The 15,865-nt window shown below is 45.6% G+C and overlaps 1 protein-coding gene across 1 annotated transcript; it reads right to left on the reverse strand.

Annotated features, from left to right (window-relative positions):
• Positions 1-351: 351 nt before the first annotated feature.
• On the reverse strand, positions 352-10,617 carry LOC130471934 (uncharacterized). Its single transcript, XM_056842292.1, has 5 exons — positions 9,842-10,617; positions 9,722-9,766; positions 947-1,033; positions 755-824; positions 352-515 (listed from the first exon to the last, which is right to left on the reverse strand). Exons 1-5 carry the CDS (start codon positions 10,283-10,285, stop codon positions 352-354), a joined length of 810 nt encoding a protein of 269 aa, XP_056698270.1. The 5' UTR covers positions 10,286-10,617.
• Between the last annotated feature and the right edge of the window lie 5,248 nt (positions 10,618-15,865).

Genomic DNA, 15,865 nt, shown 5'->3' on the forward strand with positions numbered 1-15,865 from the left:
TCCGCTACCGCTAATTTTGCCGAACAGGGCCCAAGAGTTGCGGGTAGCGGGTAGCTGTCAAAGTAGCGGTTCATAGTATGAGTATTTGGGAAAACTAGCGCTTGAAATTGTAAAATATAATTAAGATTATTAATTTAAATTAAATAATAATCATTTGACTAAAAAATGATCATATTTAATACGACATTAATAATAAAAAATAACTACAGAATATTAAAACGGTATGAAAAAAATTATACTTATACACATAAAATAATACATTGCTCCTTGGGGAAAAAAAAAAAAAAAGACTACATTATATTGTTATTCTTATCATAAATAATGTTAAATTAAAGTATCTTATTACAATGACTAAATGCGTCGTCTTTCATTCCTCAATTTCCATAAAGCATCAGCTATACGGTCATGAATAACCTTCAATTCAGTCCAACTCTCCTCTCCATTTCCACCATGTGAAGTAACACGAACATCAGGTAGCTCAAATGAAGGTATGAAATTAGGATACTCTTTTAACACTAGAAAAAAAGGATCATCTGGAGAATTTATTCTAATATAGTTATGGAGTGCAAATGTAGCAACTATAATAAGTATTTGTTTCTCGATGCTATATTGTGGCATTTTGGTTAATATCTTCCACCTTTGCTTCGAAACTCCAAAACATCTCTCTACGCAACTTCGAAGAGACGAGTGCCAACGGTTAAAAGTTTCACAATCGTTTTTTGGAGGAACGTATTCAAAATTAGAGTTATGATACCGTGTCTTCGGATACGGTACGAGATAACCTTTTCGATCTGGATACCCTTTATCAGCCAAATAATACTTACCTAATATATAAAATATAAAATCAAACAATAATGTCAAATATATTATCATAGAACACATATATAAATGTCTAAACTACTATTTTCATATACTTCTCTACAAAATAAAAGTAATATACACGTACCTTATGGTGCTTTAGGAAACTTAAATGCTGGAGATTGAATAGCATTAAGAAACACACGAGTATCATGCACAGGACCTTCTCAACCCGCTGACACAAACGTGAAACGCATATCGAAGTCACATACAGCTAAAACATTAAATGTAGGAATTCCTTTTCGTCCCCCTATAAGGCATTTGTAGGGCTTCTGATATGCATGCTTCCATACGTGTACCATCAATACATCCAATTGAATCCTGGAATATATATCGTTTTTAAGTACAAATAATTTACATAACAACAACATTAATTAATTATGATTACATACCTTAAAATAAGGCATATATCTTGTATCTGTAGCTATCTTAGCTAGCACGCGTGTGAAATTTTGATCATACGGTCTTATAATATTATGTGCAAGACCCTTGATTGCTCGACAAGAAATGGAATCGAGGACATCATGAATTTCCCTACTAATAGTATCACCAGAACATTGAAAACGCTCACCAAGAAGTCTATTTGTGTAACACCCCGACAATTCCCATTTTCTAAAATAACCCTTTTTAAATATAACTGTAGGGAATTATCAAAGTATTATCGCCCGTGTGAAAACGTTACGGCTTATTCAGAATTTTGCAGCGGAAAACATAAAACTAACTTTTAGGTTCATAAATAATCTTATTACATATTAGGTCCAAAACCAATTAACTGAAATAAGGAAATACGAATAGTGTTGTGGGCAAAATTACCATGCCTTCGTGCACCAATGAAGATGTGACACCTGGCACGTATTGCGCCCCCTAAGCAGAAATCATGCAAAGTCTACTCCGGGGCATGAGTATTAATCTAGGTATCTACAATGTATGTATTTAAGTATGTATAAATGTACGTATAAAACCTATACCTGGAAAAGGGCTTAATTAGTATGTATCCCAAGTGAATTACTAAGCACAATAGGCCCAAATAGCCCACTATTGCTACAGGGGATCAGAGAATTGTAAGGAGAAAGGACACGTGTCCTTCCCCCATTCCCCAGCCAATCATGTAAGGGGAATATTAGGTCATTCCCACAAAAACCTAGTACTATAAATATTCCCACTTCCCTAGAAAAAGGGGTCACAATCAATACATTCTAGAGCAATTGCTGCTCTGCCTTCTCTCTACTTTCTCTCTCTATAAAAATACAATCTTGTTTAATCTTTAAAAGTTACCAAGAAACCTCCAAGGTATCTCACCGGAAAAACCCCACAACATTTGGCGCCGTCTGTGGGGAGGTACGGTAACATGGAAGATCAACGACAGGACAACGATGCTGGGCGGCCTACGCGCGTAGAGCGGCCACCCCTCGAAAGAGAAATGCCGACTGAACATCATACGCCGGCCACAAGAATCACTGAAGATGCCGCACGTACATTTGCGGCCGGGCACACCCCTCGTCACACTGCCGAGGTAGAGGTGCTCAGCGAGGAGGACGACCAGGCCAATCGCACCCCTCCTGGAGGACACCTGGATCCTCGGGTGGATACGGTAATAGAGGAGAACCCTGATATGCCTGTCTCTGTGGGTGCTCTTCGGGCTATTTTGGCTGAGTTCCAAGCTGATGTGGGGAAGACAGTTAATGCTGAGGTACAGAAGAGTATGCTGATTTACACCACTGCTGTGGCTGCAAATCATGAGAGGCCGGCAAGCAATAGGCCAACACTTTCTTTGCGCCCCCCAAATGTCTGGACCAGGCTGACAGGCGAGGACCTAAGGAGACAGCCGCCAACAAGTCAGCCCAATCAGGCAATGTCTTACCTACCACGCCGAATGCCACGGCGGCTGATCGGAGAAACGTCCCGAGGACGTGAGCAGCCACGCGCAGAGCAGTTGCCCGACTCTGAGTCTGAACTTTCTGACACTGGGTCAACCCCCGTCATGCCGGATAGACCTCTCCCTCATCCAACTTATACGCATCTGAGCCAGGCACGTCCAGGGGCCACCCGTCCAACCCGTCAAACTCGCGGACGCGAGTCCTCCCTGCGGCTACCCTACTCCAGGCGTCAAGACCCTGTATATCACATTCAGGAGGGGGTGTCCAACATGGCCCTAGGGCACACCACCCCTTTTGCAGACTCCATCATGAGAGCCCCGAGGGAACCCAAAGTCAAGCCGCCCAACATTGATGCTTACGATGGTACCACAGATCCGGACATGCACCTCTTGGTTTACCGGCATCACATGTATGTCCAAGGAACAACTGACTCAACCTGGTGTAAGTATTTTCCGGACACACTCAAAGGAGTAGCCTCTAAGTGGTTCGAGAGACTTCCAGCCGGAACTATTCGCTCTTTTTCGGAGCTCGAGCTATTGTTCTCTACTCGGTTCATGGCTCACAAGGAAGAGAAGAAGACGAGCATGCATCTGAGTAGGATTCAGCAAGGGAAGGACGAGTCCCTGAGGAGTTATGTGAAGAGATTCAATCTAGAGGCAGGGCAAATTCCGGATTTGCCAGATGGTGTTGCATTCGATAACTTCATTCGAGGGCTTAAAAAGGGCTCTTTCAAGTTTGATCGGGTAAAGAAAAGCGTCCGAACAATGGCAGAAGTGCTGGATGAGGCGGAGGCCTTCATTCATGCAACAGAGATTTGCAGCGTCCCGAAAGACCCCAGAGGAAGTGATACCGCCGAGCTAGCGGCAAAAAAGGAGAAATTTGAAAAGAACCACCGGCCTAACGGGACGTGGGCTATTGCAAAAGAATCAGACAGGGCCCCCGGAGCGGCAGGTCAGAAACGGCCCAGAACTTATGATCGGGAGCGATTCGAGTATAACACAGACATGTACACAATCCTGATGGACGTCGGGTCCAAATATGACATTGATCGTCCATTTCCCATGAAGTCACCACCAGAAAGTAGGGACCCCAAACTGTACTGTCACTTTCACAGTGACATTGGGCATGACACCAATGAATGTAAGAGCTTGAAAAGGGCATTGGACGGCCTAGCCACCAAGGGGTTCTTAAAAAGTTATATCAGCAGGAACACGGGAGGTTCTGGCAAACCCTTCTACAAGAAAAACAAATCCCCTCCCTCGGAGGAAGATGGGAATCGTACCGACCCAGAGTGCGTGGCAGTCATCTCAGGAGGATTGGCCGCCGGCGGGCCGACCATGAGGGGCCAGAAGGATTATGCCAAGCGATTGGGGCAAGTGATGCTGTCCGGCAAGGCCACAGTTGACCCGTTTCCAAAAGTTGAAATCGGCGAGGCCGACCGTGGGAAAATCTCCACCCCGCATGACGATCCTTTGGTAATTGAGTTAAAAGTTGCTAACCTAAGGGTTAGGCGTATTTTGGTTGATACAGGAAGTTCGTCGGACATAATTAGTCTAGAGTGCTTGAATCGGCTGCAACATGATCCCTCAAAAATTGAGAAAATTCACTATCCCATTATAGGCTTCGGAGGTAGTGTCATCCACCCAGTCGGCATAATTACCCTTCCTCTGAGGATGGGAAATAAAAAGGAATCTCGGCAAATGGATGTCCGTTTTCTCATAGTGAAAGATCTGACGGCATATAACATCATCTTGGGGCGTCCCACGTTGAACAGGGCAAAGGCTGTCATTGTGACTCATCTGATGCTTCTTAAGTTCATTTGTGACGATGGGAGCGTCAGCACTATACATGGTGACCAGCAACAAGCTAGAGATTGCTACCTAACCACCTTGAGTCCAGAAGCATGGGGGACGGGTGAAGAGAAAGGGACGTCGAGCAACAAACGAAAATGTGGCGACACGCAACCCAAGGTCGTCAAAGAAACATTAACTATCTCAGCAGGGCACATGGAAGAGAGACGCCCAGAGCCTGTTGGGGCCCATTTCAATGTGGTTTTAAACACAGACAAACCTGACAGAGTAGTGCCCATCGGGATTTCTCCTGACGACCCGCTGGCGGCAGAGTTGGTCCACCTTTTGAGAGAATTTGAAGATATCTTTGCTTTCACGGTGGACGAAATGCCGGGTATTGACCCTGCTGTGGCCGTCCATAAGCTGAATGTGGACCCAAACTTTAAACCGGTTCGTCAGAAGAAAAGGAACCATGGGGAAGATAGAAATCAGGCGGCAGCCGCGGAAATACAGAAGTTGATGGAGGCTGGGTTCGTCAGGCCTAGTCAGTACCCCGACTGGGTTGCTAACGTGGTCCTCGTCAAAAAACCTAATGGTACCTGGAGAATGTGTGTTGATTACACCAACCTCAATAAGGCATGTCCAAAGGACAGTTTCCCATTGCCCAAGATTGACCGGCTCGTCGACTCTAATGCGGGGCATGCCATGATGAGCTTTATGGATGCCTACTCAGGGTTTCACCAGATTCCGTTGTGGCCTGAAGACCAGGAAAAAACGTCATTTGTTACTGAACAAGGCCTTTACTGCTACAAGGTGATGCCGTTTGGGTTAAAAAATGCACCGGCCACCTTTCAGCGTCTTATTAACACTGTGTTCATTAAGCAGCTCGGCAGGAATGTTGAAGCTTACATTGACGACATGATCGTAAAAAGTAAGCTGAGGGCGGCGCACATAACTGATCTCAGGGAGACATTTGAGACTATTCGAGCTTACAACATGAGGTTGAATCCTAAGAAGTGTGTGTTCGGGGTGACGGCAGGCAAATTCTTAGGTTTCTTGATTGATGAAAGAGGAATTGAAGCCAACCCAGACAAAATCCAGGCAGTAATTGATATGAGCTCACCAAAGACAGTGAAGGAGGTCCAGCGGCTCACAGGTTGCTTGGCCGCCCTGGGCAGATTCCTTTCCAGGGCTGGAGACAAGTGCCACTACTTTTTTAGGTCTGTCAGAAAGAAGGCCAAGTTTGAATGGTCGGACGAGGCCGAGGCGGCATTGGTCAGATTAAAGGAGCACTTACACACCTTGCCTCGTCTTGTTAGTCCCTTGCTAGGAGAGACTTTGTACATGTATCTCGCCGTGTCCGAGCACTCGTTGAGTGCCGTTCTACTGACAGAGAGGGAGGGAATACAGATGCCGGTATACTTTGTCAGTCATGTTCTTCAAAATGCTGAAGTTAGATATCCTACAGTGGAAAAGTTTGGCTTAGCTCTGTTCATGGCCAGCAAAAAGCTCCGTCCTTATTTCTTAGCTCACAAAATAGTGATCTACACCGATCAGCCGCTCAAACTGCCCTTCACAAAGCTGGAGGCGTCAGGACGAATGCTGAATTGGGCAATAGAGCTGAACGCCTTTGATATCACCTATGAGCCGAGGAAAGCTGTCAAGGGGCAGGCATGTGCCGACTTCATTGTTGAAATGACGAGGCCAGACTTTGCCAAGAATACAAGCACAGTGTGGACAGTGTATGTAGACGGCTCATCCACACAGAATGGATGTGGAGCAGGGATAATCTGTCACTCCCCAGAAGGAGATACTTTTGAATATGCTATGCGATTTAACTTCCAGGCGTCAAATAATGAAGCCGAATATGAAGCCCTGCTTTGTGGCATTAAAATGTGTAAGGCGGCAGGCGCCGAGGAGATTGTAGCACTATCTGACTCCCAACTGATTGTGAGCCAAGTTAATGGGACCTACGAAGCTAGGGATCCGACTATGGTCAAATACATGCAGGCCGTCCATCAGGAAGTAGAGCCACTGAAAAGTTTTGAAGTAAGGCAAGTCCCTCGCTCGGAAAATAACCAAGCTGATGCCCTGTCAAAGTTGGCAAGTTCCGCGTCTTGTGATACCCCTCGGCACGTGTTTTGGGAGGTAAAAGAGCACAAAAGTGTTGAGCAAATGGAGGTGGAAACTCTTGACAGAACGTCCACATGGATGGATGACATAGTAAACTTCAAAATGAATGGAGTCTTGCCCGAAGACTCAAGGGAAGCGGCAAAACTTCAAAAGAAATGTTCTTGGTTTGAAATGTGGAACGGCACCCTCTACAAAAAGGCCTACTCCCGTCCTTTGTTAAGATGTGTAACACCTGAGAAGGGGCAGGAAATTCTAGAAGACCTTCATCAGGGGTTGTGCAGCTCGCATATTGGTGGAAGGGCTTTGGCTGAAAAGGCACTTCGAACCGGCTATTACTGGCCGACCCTTAAGGAGGACGCAATCTCACTGGTCAAGAAGTGTGACAAATGTCACCGCTTTTCTCACCTAATACATCAACCGGCACGAGTTCTGACGCCCATTACAAGCCCAATTCCATTTGCTAAATGGGGGATGGATCTCCTAGGCCCATTCACGACCGCACCAGGAGGAAGGCGTTATGTCATCGTTGCTGTAGATTACTTCACCAAATGGGTGGAGGCAGAAGCGCTCAAAAACATAAAAACTGCTGATGTGAGAGCATTCATTTGGAAGAACATCGTGACTCGCTTTGGGATTCCACAGGCTATCGTCTTCGATAATGGGCCCCAGTTTGAGACGCCTAAGCTGAAAGAGTGGCTGGCAGATCACGGTATACACACCTGTTTTGCATCAGTCGGACGACCCCAAGCCAATGGTCAGGTTGAGGCGTTCAACAAAATTATCTCTGAAGGAATGAAAAAGAAGCTTGACGAAGCCAAAGGTCTATGGGCTGATGAGCTGCCAAATGTCTTATGGTCCATCCGCACCACGGCTAAGAATTCAACCGGTGAAACACCCTTCTTGCTAGCCTATGGCGCCGAGGCTGTCCTACCCATAGAAATGTGTGAGCCAACGTTGAGAGTCATGCTGTATGACGAAAATGCTAACTGGGAGACAATGAAAGCAGCCTTGGACTTTCTGCCCGAGGTTAGAGGAAATGCAGCGCTCAGACAACAGCTGTACAAGATAAGGATGGCAAGAGAATACAACAAGAGAGTCTCTAATAGAGTGCTCAAAGTGGGAGATTTTGTCCTCAGAAAAATGGAGTCCACAGGACGAGCAAATGAACAAGGTAAGCTGACGCCCACTTGGGAGGGACCTTACGAGATCTATGATGAAGTTAGAGATGGAACCTACCGCATTCAAGACATGCAAGGCCGCCCTATTTCGCGCACTTGGAATGCCGACAATCTCAAGAAATATTTCTTCTAGATATGTGCTAAGCCTTGTCTTACTTACCACGATCCATTGCCCAAGGGGCGGCCTCTAATGGTCATAGTAGGGTAGTAATTACTTTTGTAACTGGCTAAATTCGCCTTGCAAAGTTATAAATAATACTACTCTATTTGTCTCGTAATATTTATTGCTCGCACAATGAATATAAAAATATACACTCCAATGCATAACCAAAGCCTAATTGTATGACGGCCTGAGAAGTGGCCCAGATTAGCAAAAACTCAGCAAGACTAATTGTTTGAAGCCTAAGAAGTGGCCCAGATTAGCACCAAGTTGTAGGCTGATCACCTATCCAACTCCCCTCCCAATATAAGCAAGACGCTGGCCGACCAGTACAGCATAATAAGTGCCAGCGGCACGAATAAACTTAAATCGTAAGTTATTTGTTCAAAAGCCCAGCGGCATGAACAACTTTGAAACATAGGTTGTTCGCTCAAAAGCCCAGCGGCATGAACAACTTTGAAACATAGGTTGTTTGCTCAAAAGTGCGGCGGCACGAAAATATGGCCGTCCAGCCCATTTGACGAGCATGTCTAGCGGCAATCATACCTATTGATTGACTTACGTCAATCAATATCGTTATAGACACGCTCGCCAAAGAAAGCGACTATCACAGTAGTGCCTAGCGGATGCTCAGTTGCCTGCGGCACCAATATCAAAGAGACTAAGGTTGTTTGCTCAAAGTTAGGCGGCACGAACGTTTGGCCGTACAGTCCATTTGACGAGCATGTCTAGCGGCAATCATACCTATTGATTGACTTGCGTCAATCAATATCGTTATAGACACGCTCGCCAAAGAAAGTGACGACCAAAGTAGGGCCTAGCGCATACTCAGTTGCCTGCGGCATCAACGTGCTTAGTGTACACTCGGTTGCACCTTGGCAATCATACCTATTGATTAAGCCTATTGATTAAGGAATAATCAAATTATGAAGAGCAAGTAAATGCGAGATAAGAGAAGCATCAAAAAACCTATTTACTTATAAAACAACGCCCGTAGAAAGGCGTGTAAAAGTAGCTCAGAATTCTTGACCAGAAAAAAGAAAGAAAATTGTTGTGTGCTCAGCAGGCACAATGATACAGACGCCATCAGCGCCAAAACTTTACAACATAATTGTTTTTGCCCTTAGGCACGGGAACGCTTGAATAAAATTTTAAAAAAGCAGGAAAGGAAGCAAATCAGGGAGCGGCCGCATCGTCCTCGTCATCAGATGATACAAACTCAGGGGGCGGCTGACCAAGACGTTCAGCAGCCAACACAGCGGCACTGTGCTCCATTCGCCGCTGGAACCACCCAAGATCATACTCTGACATGTGGCTCTCCCAGGCGTGCTTAACAGCGTCCTTGGTCGCTTGTTCCCCCTGATCATAGGATTCCAGAAGACGCTCACGCAAGGTGCGAACTTGCGATCTGGCCGTCTCCAGCTCCCCACGAAGATGCTCGGCTTCCTCAGCCGCCTCTTTGACCTGAGGGTACTCCCGCAACTGGTCCTGAAGCGCCCGTATTTCCGCCGCCGCTGTCTTGGCCTCCTCGACCATTGCCACCATGTCCTTGTCCTGCGCCAAGATCTTCTTAAGCAGCTCGGCCTTGTCAGATCTCAACGCAGCCACCTCCTTTGCTTGAAGGTCTATGGTCGTCTGCATCTGCAGGCGGACCTCTTCAATGGACTTGAACGCATAGTCGCCATGGTGGGTGGACTCAGCCACCTGAGCTTTGAGCCCCTCAGCAGTGCGGGTCTTCCAACTCTTGCAGAATTCCATGCGGCAGAACAACTGCAAAAGAAGCTACATATTAGTAAATGACTCTAAAAGAGAAGACAAGTACAAGCAAGTTGGAAATAGACTTACGTCGAGAAGAGTGGCCTGGATCGCACCAAACTGGGCGTCAGTCTTGCGGCCAGGAAGAGAAGCAACATACTCTGCGGGGACGGCCTTAAAAACCTTGCGGCATATAGCCACCCTATCCTTTGACGAATAGTGGGGAGTAGCAGGTACGTTCTCGTCCTCGGCAGCAGCTGCATCCTTCCCTTTGTCTTTGGCTATAGGAAAAACAACGGCCTTAGGATGACGCGGAGAGTAAGAAGAACTGCCAGAGGAGGCTCGATACGTCTGAACGACGTTCGAATAATACTTACCGCCCGAAGACCTAGCTCGGCGGGCCACCTCCGCCGGTATCTGAGAGCGGACGTCGGCCGGGATTCCCGAAAGAGGGTCCTCCAGCTCGTCCGGATGCTCACCGGACCTCGATTTGGACACCAAGTCCACCACCAGAGACGGCTTGTCCACGCCCATCTCTTCGTCATCAGGGCATCCCCCCTCAGCAACCTTCGACTCGTCTTTCTTCACGAGACGGCGAGGTAGGGGTTTTGGCTTCTTGAAGGTACTCGGAGTCTCCGAGCCAGCCGGCACAGCTCTCTTCTTCAGCTGGGACAGAGTCGTCCCCTTCTTCTTCCCTGACGCCCTAGCCGCGTCCTTAGCTTGCTAAAAAAGAAAGGACAGTCAAATATTAGGCCTCGTCATCTATCGCAAGTCACTCACCATATAGTGGCTCGTCATTAAAAAGGACGCCCATCTTAAAAATGACGGCGTACCTGATCAATCACAAGTCACTCACCATGTAGTGGCTCGTCATTAAAAAGGACGCCCATCTTAAAAATGACGGCGTACCTGATCAATCACAAGTCACTCACAGAACAGTGGCTCGTCATTAAAAAGGACGCCCATCTCAAAAATGACGAGGCGTACCTCATCAATCACAAGTCACTCACAGAACAGTGGCTCGTCATTAAAAAGGACGCCCGTCTCAAAAATGACGAGGCGTACCTCATCAATCACAAGTCACTCACCATGTAGTGGCTCGTCATTAAAAAGGACGCCCATCTCAAAAATGACGAGGCGTACCTCATCAATCACCAGTCACTCACAGAACAGTGGCTCGTCATTAAAAAGGACGCCCGTCTCAAAAATGACGAGGCGTACCTCATCAATCACAAGTCACTCACAGAACAGTGGCTCGTCATTAAAAAGGACGCCCGTCTCAAAAATGACGAGGCGTACCTTTTCAATCACAAGTCACTCACAGAACAGTGGCTCGTCATTGAAAAAGGACGCCCGTATTAAAAATGACGGGGCGTACCTTATCAATCACAAGTCATTAAATAGTGGCTCGTCATTAAAAAAGGACGCCCGTCTTAAAAATGACGAGGCGTACCTTATCAAGTGCAACACTCATATAAAAATGGCTCGTCATAAAAAAGGACGCCCGTCTCGAAAATGACGAGGCGTACCCTATCAACCACGAGTCACTTGTAAAAAAGGGGTGGGGGTGGCCCGTCTTAAAAGGTGACGAGGCGCACCTTGGCAACCACAGGAAAAACACTCACAAAGGGGCCCGTCATTAAAAAGTGACGAGGCCAACATTAGCAAACATGGGTCACATGTCAGGATATCGGCTCGTCACTAAATAGACGTCCACTATAGACAATGGACGGAGGAAGCTTAACTTGCAAAAAATAACCTAAGAGAATACTCACCTTCTCCTCCAACTCGGCCTTGGCTTTCTGCATCTTGGCCTCATAGATGTCCGCCATCCAATCGGTCATATCGCCTTTCCCGGTATCCGCCGCCGACAACTTGCTCATTCCTTCCTCTGAGAACAAAAGAAATCCAAAGTTAGAAAAATGAATAAGACCAAGGCAGAGCGGCACATAAATTGGCATACAACCTCGAGTCATGGAATATCCTAAGCCTACGGCCGCTAGAAAAGCCTCGTTCCGAAACTGGCTAATGTGCGGCAACCACTCGGCCGGCACATGGAAACTCTTATCCACTGTTAAGTGGTAAGTGTTGGCCCTGAACAGGACCATTATCTGATCCCACTCTTCGGCAGTAAGGGGTGGAAGGGGCTCGTCACGATCCATGAAGTTGGCGTTGCAGTTCCAACGGCTCATTCGCTCATACATCTCCTGGTCGTCCGTGTAAAACACGACCCACCTCTTCCTCCACATATGCCACTTGCTGAGCTTGCCGACCACTGTCTGGTAGGTACCACGGCTGCTCAGATTAAACCACCCTTTGGCGGCACTGGGGGAACGAGAGAGGGAGACCAGATGCAGAAAGGCGTTGAAGGACGGCTCCACGTCGTTCAGCGCACATTTGGCAATGTAGCCAAAGATATCCGCCCATGAGTTGGGGGTCAGCTGGGCCACCCCAATATTAAAACCATCTAACACCTCCACAACGAAGGGGTGTGGAGGGAATCTCATGCCGAGTTTGATTGACGCGGCATACACAGGGAATTCTCCCTCGGCAAGCAGGCTGACGGTCGAGTCCAGACCGGCCGGCACGCGCATTTGGTACCCTTCCCCCACGCAGAGGTCATCCCTCATCTTGGCTCCGTGCCTGTCTAGCCACCGCATCCAGCCCACGTCTGGGTGAATTTCTGACGGAAGCAATTGGGCCTCCTCCCGTCCTCTGGGCCTAATAAGCTGGGGAGCAGCTTCTTGCTCCTCGGCGGCCGATGACAATGGAGCGACGCTTGGCTCCCCCACTGCCTGGCTCGCTGTACCCTCCGACGAGCTTGCCGCCTGCTCCCCCGCCTCGACGTACTCGTCGATCTCTTGAAAGAGTTCGGCAAATTCTTCGTCGACTGCCGAGGCGGTGGAAGAATATCTCTCCCTAGGAGGTGTCGATGCTCCTTCCCGCAAGCGCAGGCGCGTAGGATCTGCCGTTTGCTTGGTTCTAGCCATGCCTTCTGCATAGTGAACGAAGCACGGCTTAGGGGTGACCAACAATGAAGAAAAAGACGCGATTGGACGTCCGCCCCGACAAAAGATGAACGGCGGAAAAATCTTAAATAAAACCTTTAAACCCTTACCTAGTACTAAGAGGTCGGCCGCTAACAAAGAGAAAAATGACGAGAGGATAACAAAAACAAGAAAGGCGAAAACTAACCTTGAAAGATCTGCGAAGTACTTGGTGAAGAACAGGATGAGTATCGCGAAGAACGGGATGAATTTCGCGAAGAACAGGATGAGTTTGACGAGGAAAAGGATGAGTCTCGTGGTGGCCGGAAATCGCCTGATGGTGGTAGGAACACGCCGGAAATCGCCTATGAGAGCTCTGTGAAAACGAAATGTAAAAAAATGAAATTTACCCCCCCCCCCCTCTATATATAGGGAGGGGCAAAATAGAGAAAGGTGACACGTGTCACCCCCTCAACACCTGACCCAAAGATGAAGATGCAAATCAAAGATCAAGAAGCGATACCCGGAAAGTGTTTCCAGAAATGCCCTTCTTGAGGGGCAAATGTTGTGGGCAAAATTACCATGCCTTCGTGCACCAATGAAGATGTGACACCTGGCACGTATTGCGCCCCCTAAGCAGAAATCATGCAAAGTCTACTCCGGGGCATGAGTATTAATCTAGGTATCTACAATGTATGTATTTAAGTATGTATAAATGTACGTATAAAACCTATACCTGGAAAAGGGCTTAATTAGTATGTATCCCAAGTGAATTACTAAGCACAATAGGCCCAAATAGCCCACTATTGCTACAGGGGATCAGAGAATTGTAAGGAGAAAGGACACGTGTCCTTCCCCCATTCCCCAGCCAATCATGTAAGGGGAATATTAGGTCATTCCCACAAAAACCTAGTACTATAAATATTCCCACTTCCCTAGAAAAAGGGGTCACAATCAATACATTCTAGAGCAATTGCTGCTCTGCCTTCTCTCTACTTTCTCTCTCTATAAAAATACAATCTTGTTTAATCTTTAAAAGTTACCAAGAAACCTCCAAGGTATCTCACCGGAAAAACCCCACAACAAATAGTACGACAAATTTCAAATTTAAGTTAACAAACCAAATCACTTAATAAAGAAAATATAACTACAAGCTCTCTAATCCCGATCCCAATGATGCATCATCTTCAAACCTGTAGATGGGCAACGCTTATTGATCCTTAGAGACTGCTCACCAAAGATGGGTCATCACAGGATCAATAAGGCATAGCCATGATCAACACACACAAACAAACCACGTAATCAGCAAAGCTGAGTACTACATACTAAAACAATAATAATCCTAACATGATACTATTAAACAACCAATCCTAACATGATACTAATGAACATAAGTAAGGGCAGACAAAGCATGATAATCTGACGACCATACTTAACTAGACTAGGCTAGACTGGACTAGACTTTTATAGCAATAATATTATTTTAATTGAAATAGGCAATGGACCGAGTTTTCTAGCTAGAAGTCTTCACTAAGGAAGACGAGGTACGGGCGCGACTCCGTAACCTCGGTGACCTGCGATATCGAGGAACGTTTGACTAAAAATAGGACGCGGTGATCAATCCGGTCCGAATGAAAGGCCATGGGCTACCACCATGAACCCCAACTCCTGTTTGTCCGTCACTTTAGACGTGCACAGTCTAAAGCTATTGCTACTCAGTTTCACTTTACATGATTTACAAATTGACACCCTGTTATGACTCAACAATCACATAAGGCATACAACTCACAAAGGCACCAAACAAGACTCATTCCAATTAACTCCAATCTTTCTTTTAATACTGATCAACCCCTGTATATGGGTATAAGGTTTCAACTTACTAAACAAGATCCTCCGCCCTCATAAAGTAGTGAAAAGCTAAAAGGGAAAAACAATCAACTGATCTGAATCATATACTAAGTAATCTAGTGTTCCCAATCAAACATGTTTGCATCAATCATCCATACTAACATGTTATAATCCTCAAAATGCAATATAAGTTCAATATGTTCATCCTACAGTATTAAACATGCAATTTCAACCTGACTAAGTTCATCAACAACATCAACATAACCAAGTTTATCAACAATTCAACATGGTTTCAACAATTAACACACATTCCAAGCACACAGGTATGTACGTACCTTGTGTAAACAAACTGATAGGCCACTTTAACACTTTCAAAAGTCGCCTAAAGATAATTCTCCGCCTAAAACAACCAACAAATATTCCCAATCAATTCCTAATCATTGATAACCATAAGAGAGCATTCTAAATGCATCCTAAACATATTTAGAACTTTCCCCAATATCAAAACTTAAACATTTGATTTCCTAGAATCAAAATTATTGAATTAGTGATTGAAATTCGTTGAAAACTTTTGCAAACATCGTACTTTAAATTTTCAGCAATATAAATTCATTTAAAAGCTTCACCATGGTCAATCTACGTTCCTAGTATCTCAAAACAACCGATTCAATAATCCACACTCAACTCATCATGATTAATAATCATAAAAACCTTGAATTTCATACTTTAAACAATCAAAACCAATATTTCAATGTAATTACATAATCTGAAAATTAATAACTTTATTATAAAATTCATATAATCTTAAATTCATAATTTAAATCACAAAACCCATAGCTTTAATTCAAGGAAACATAATTCAAATTAATAAATCATAATAAGCCCTAACTTATAATTCAATCAACCAAAACTTGAAATTAATTCGTTTATAAACTCAACCAACATCTGAAAATCATGTTCAAACCATAAAAATTATGAATTTAATATCAAGAACATAATTTAAATCAACAATTATAATTAATTTAAAATAATTAGTTACTTAGGGTTTAAGAAATAACCAAGAACCAAAGAGGAGAGAGGTTCGGCCGGCTGGTAGGTGGTGGCTCACGACGAGGGGCTGGGCACGGCGGCGGCGTGCGGTGGCTGCTGCGCGAGCGGGGCTGAGAACACGCAAGCATTAAGGGAAGCACGAAAAAAACGAGGGGGGAGGGAAGACCAAAAACAAAGGAAGAAAGAAAGAGGATTGCAAGAGGAGAGAGAGGGCTGAGATTACCGTGCG

This window comes from Spinacia oleracea, chromosome 4 (genome assembly GCF_020520425.1).
Source record: "Spinacia oleracea cultivar Varoflay chromosome 4, BTI_SOV_V1, whole genome shotgun sequence".
Lineage (NCBI taxonomy): Eukaryota > Viridiplantae > Streptophyta > Magnoliopsida > Caryophyllales > Amaranthaceae > Spinacia > Spinacia oleracea.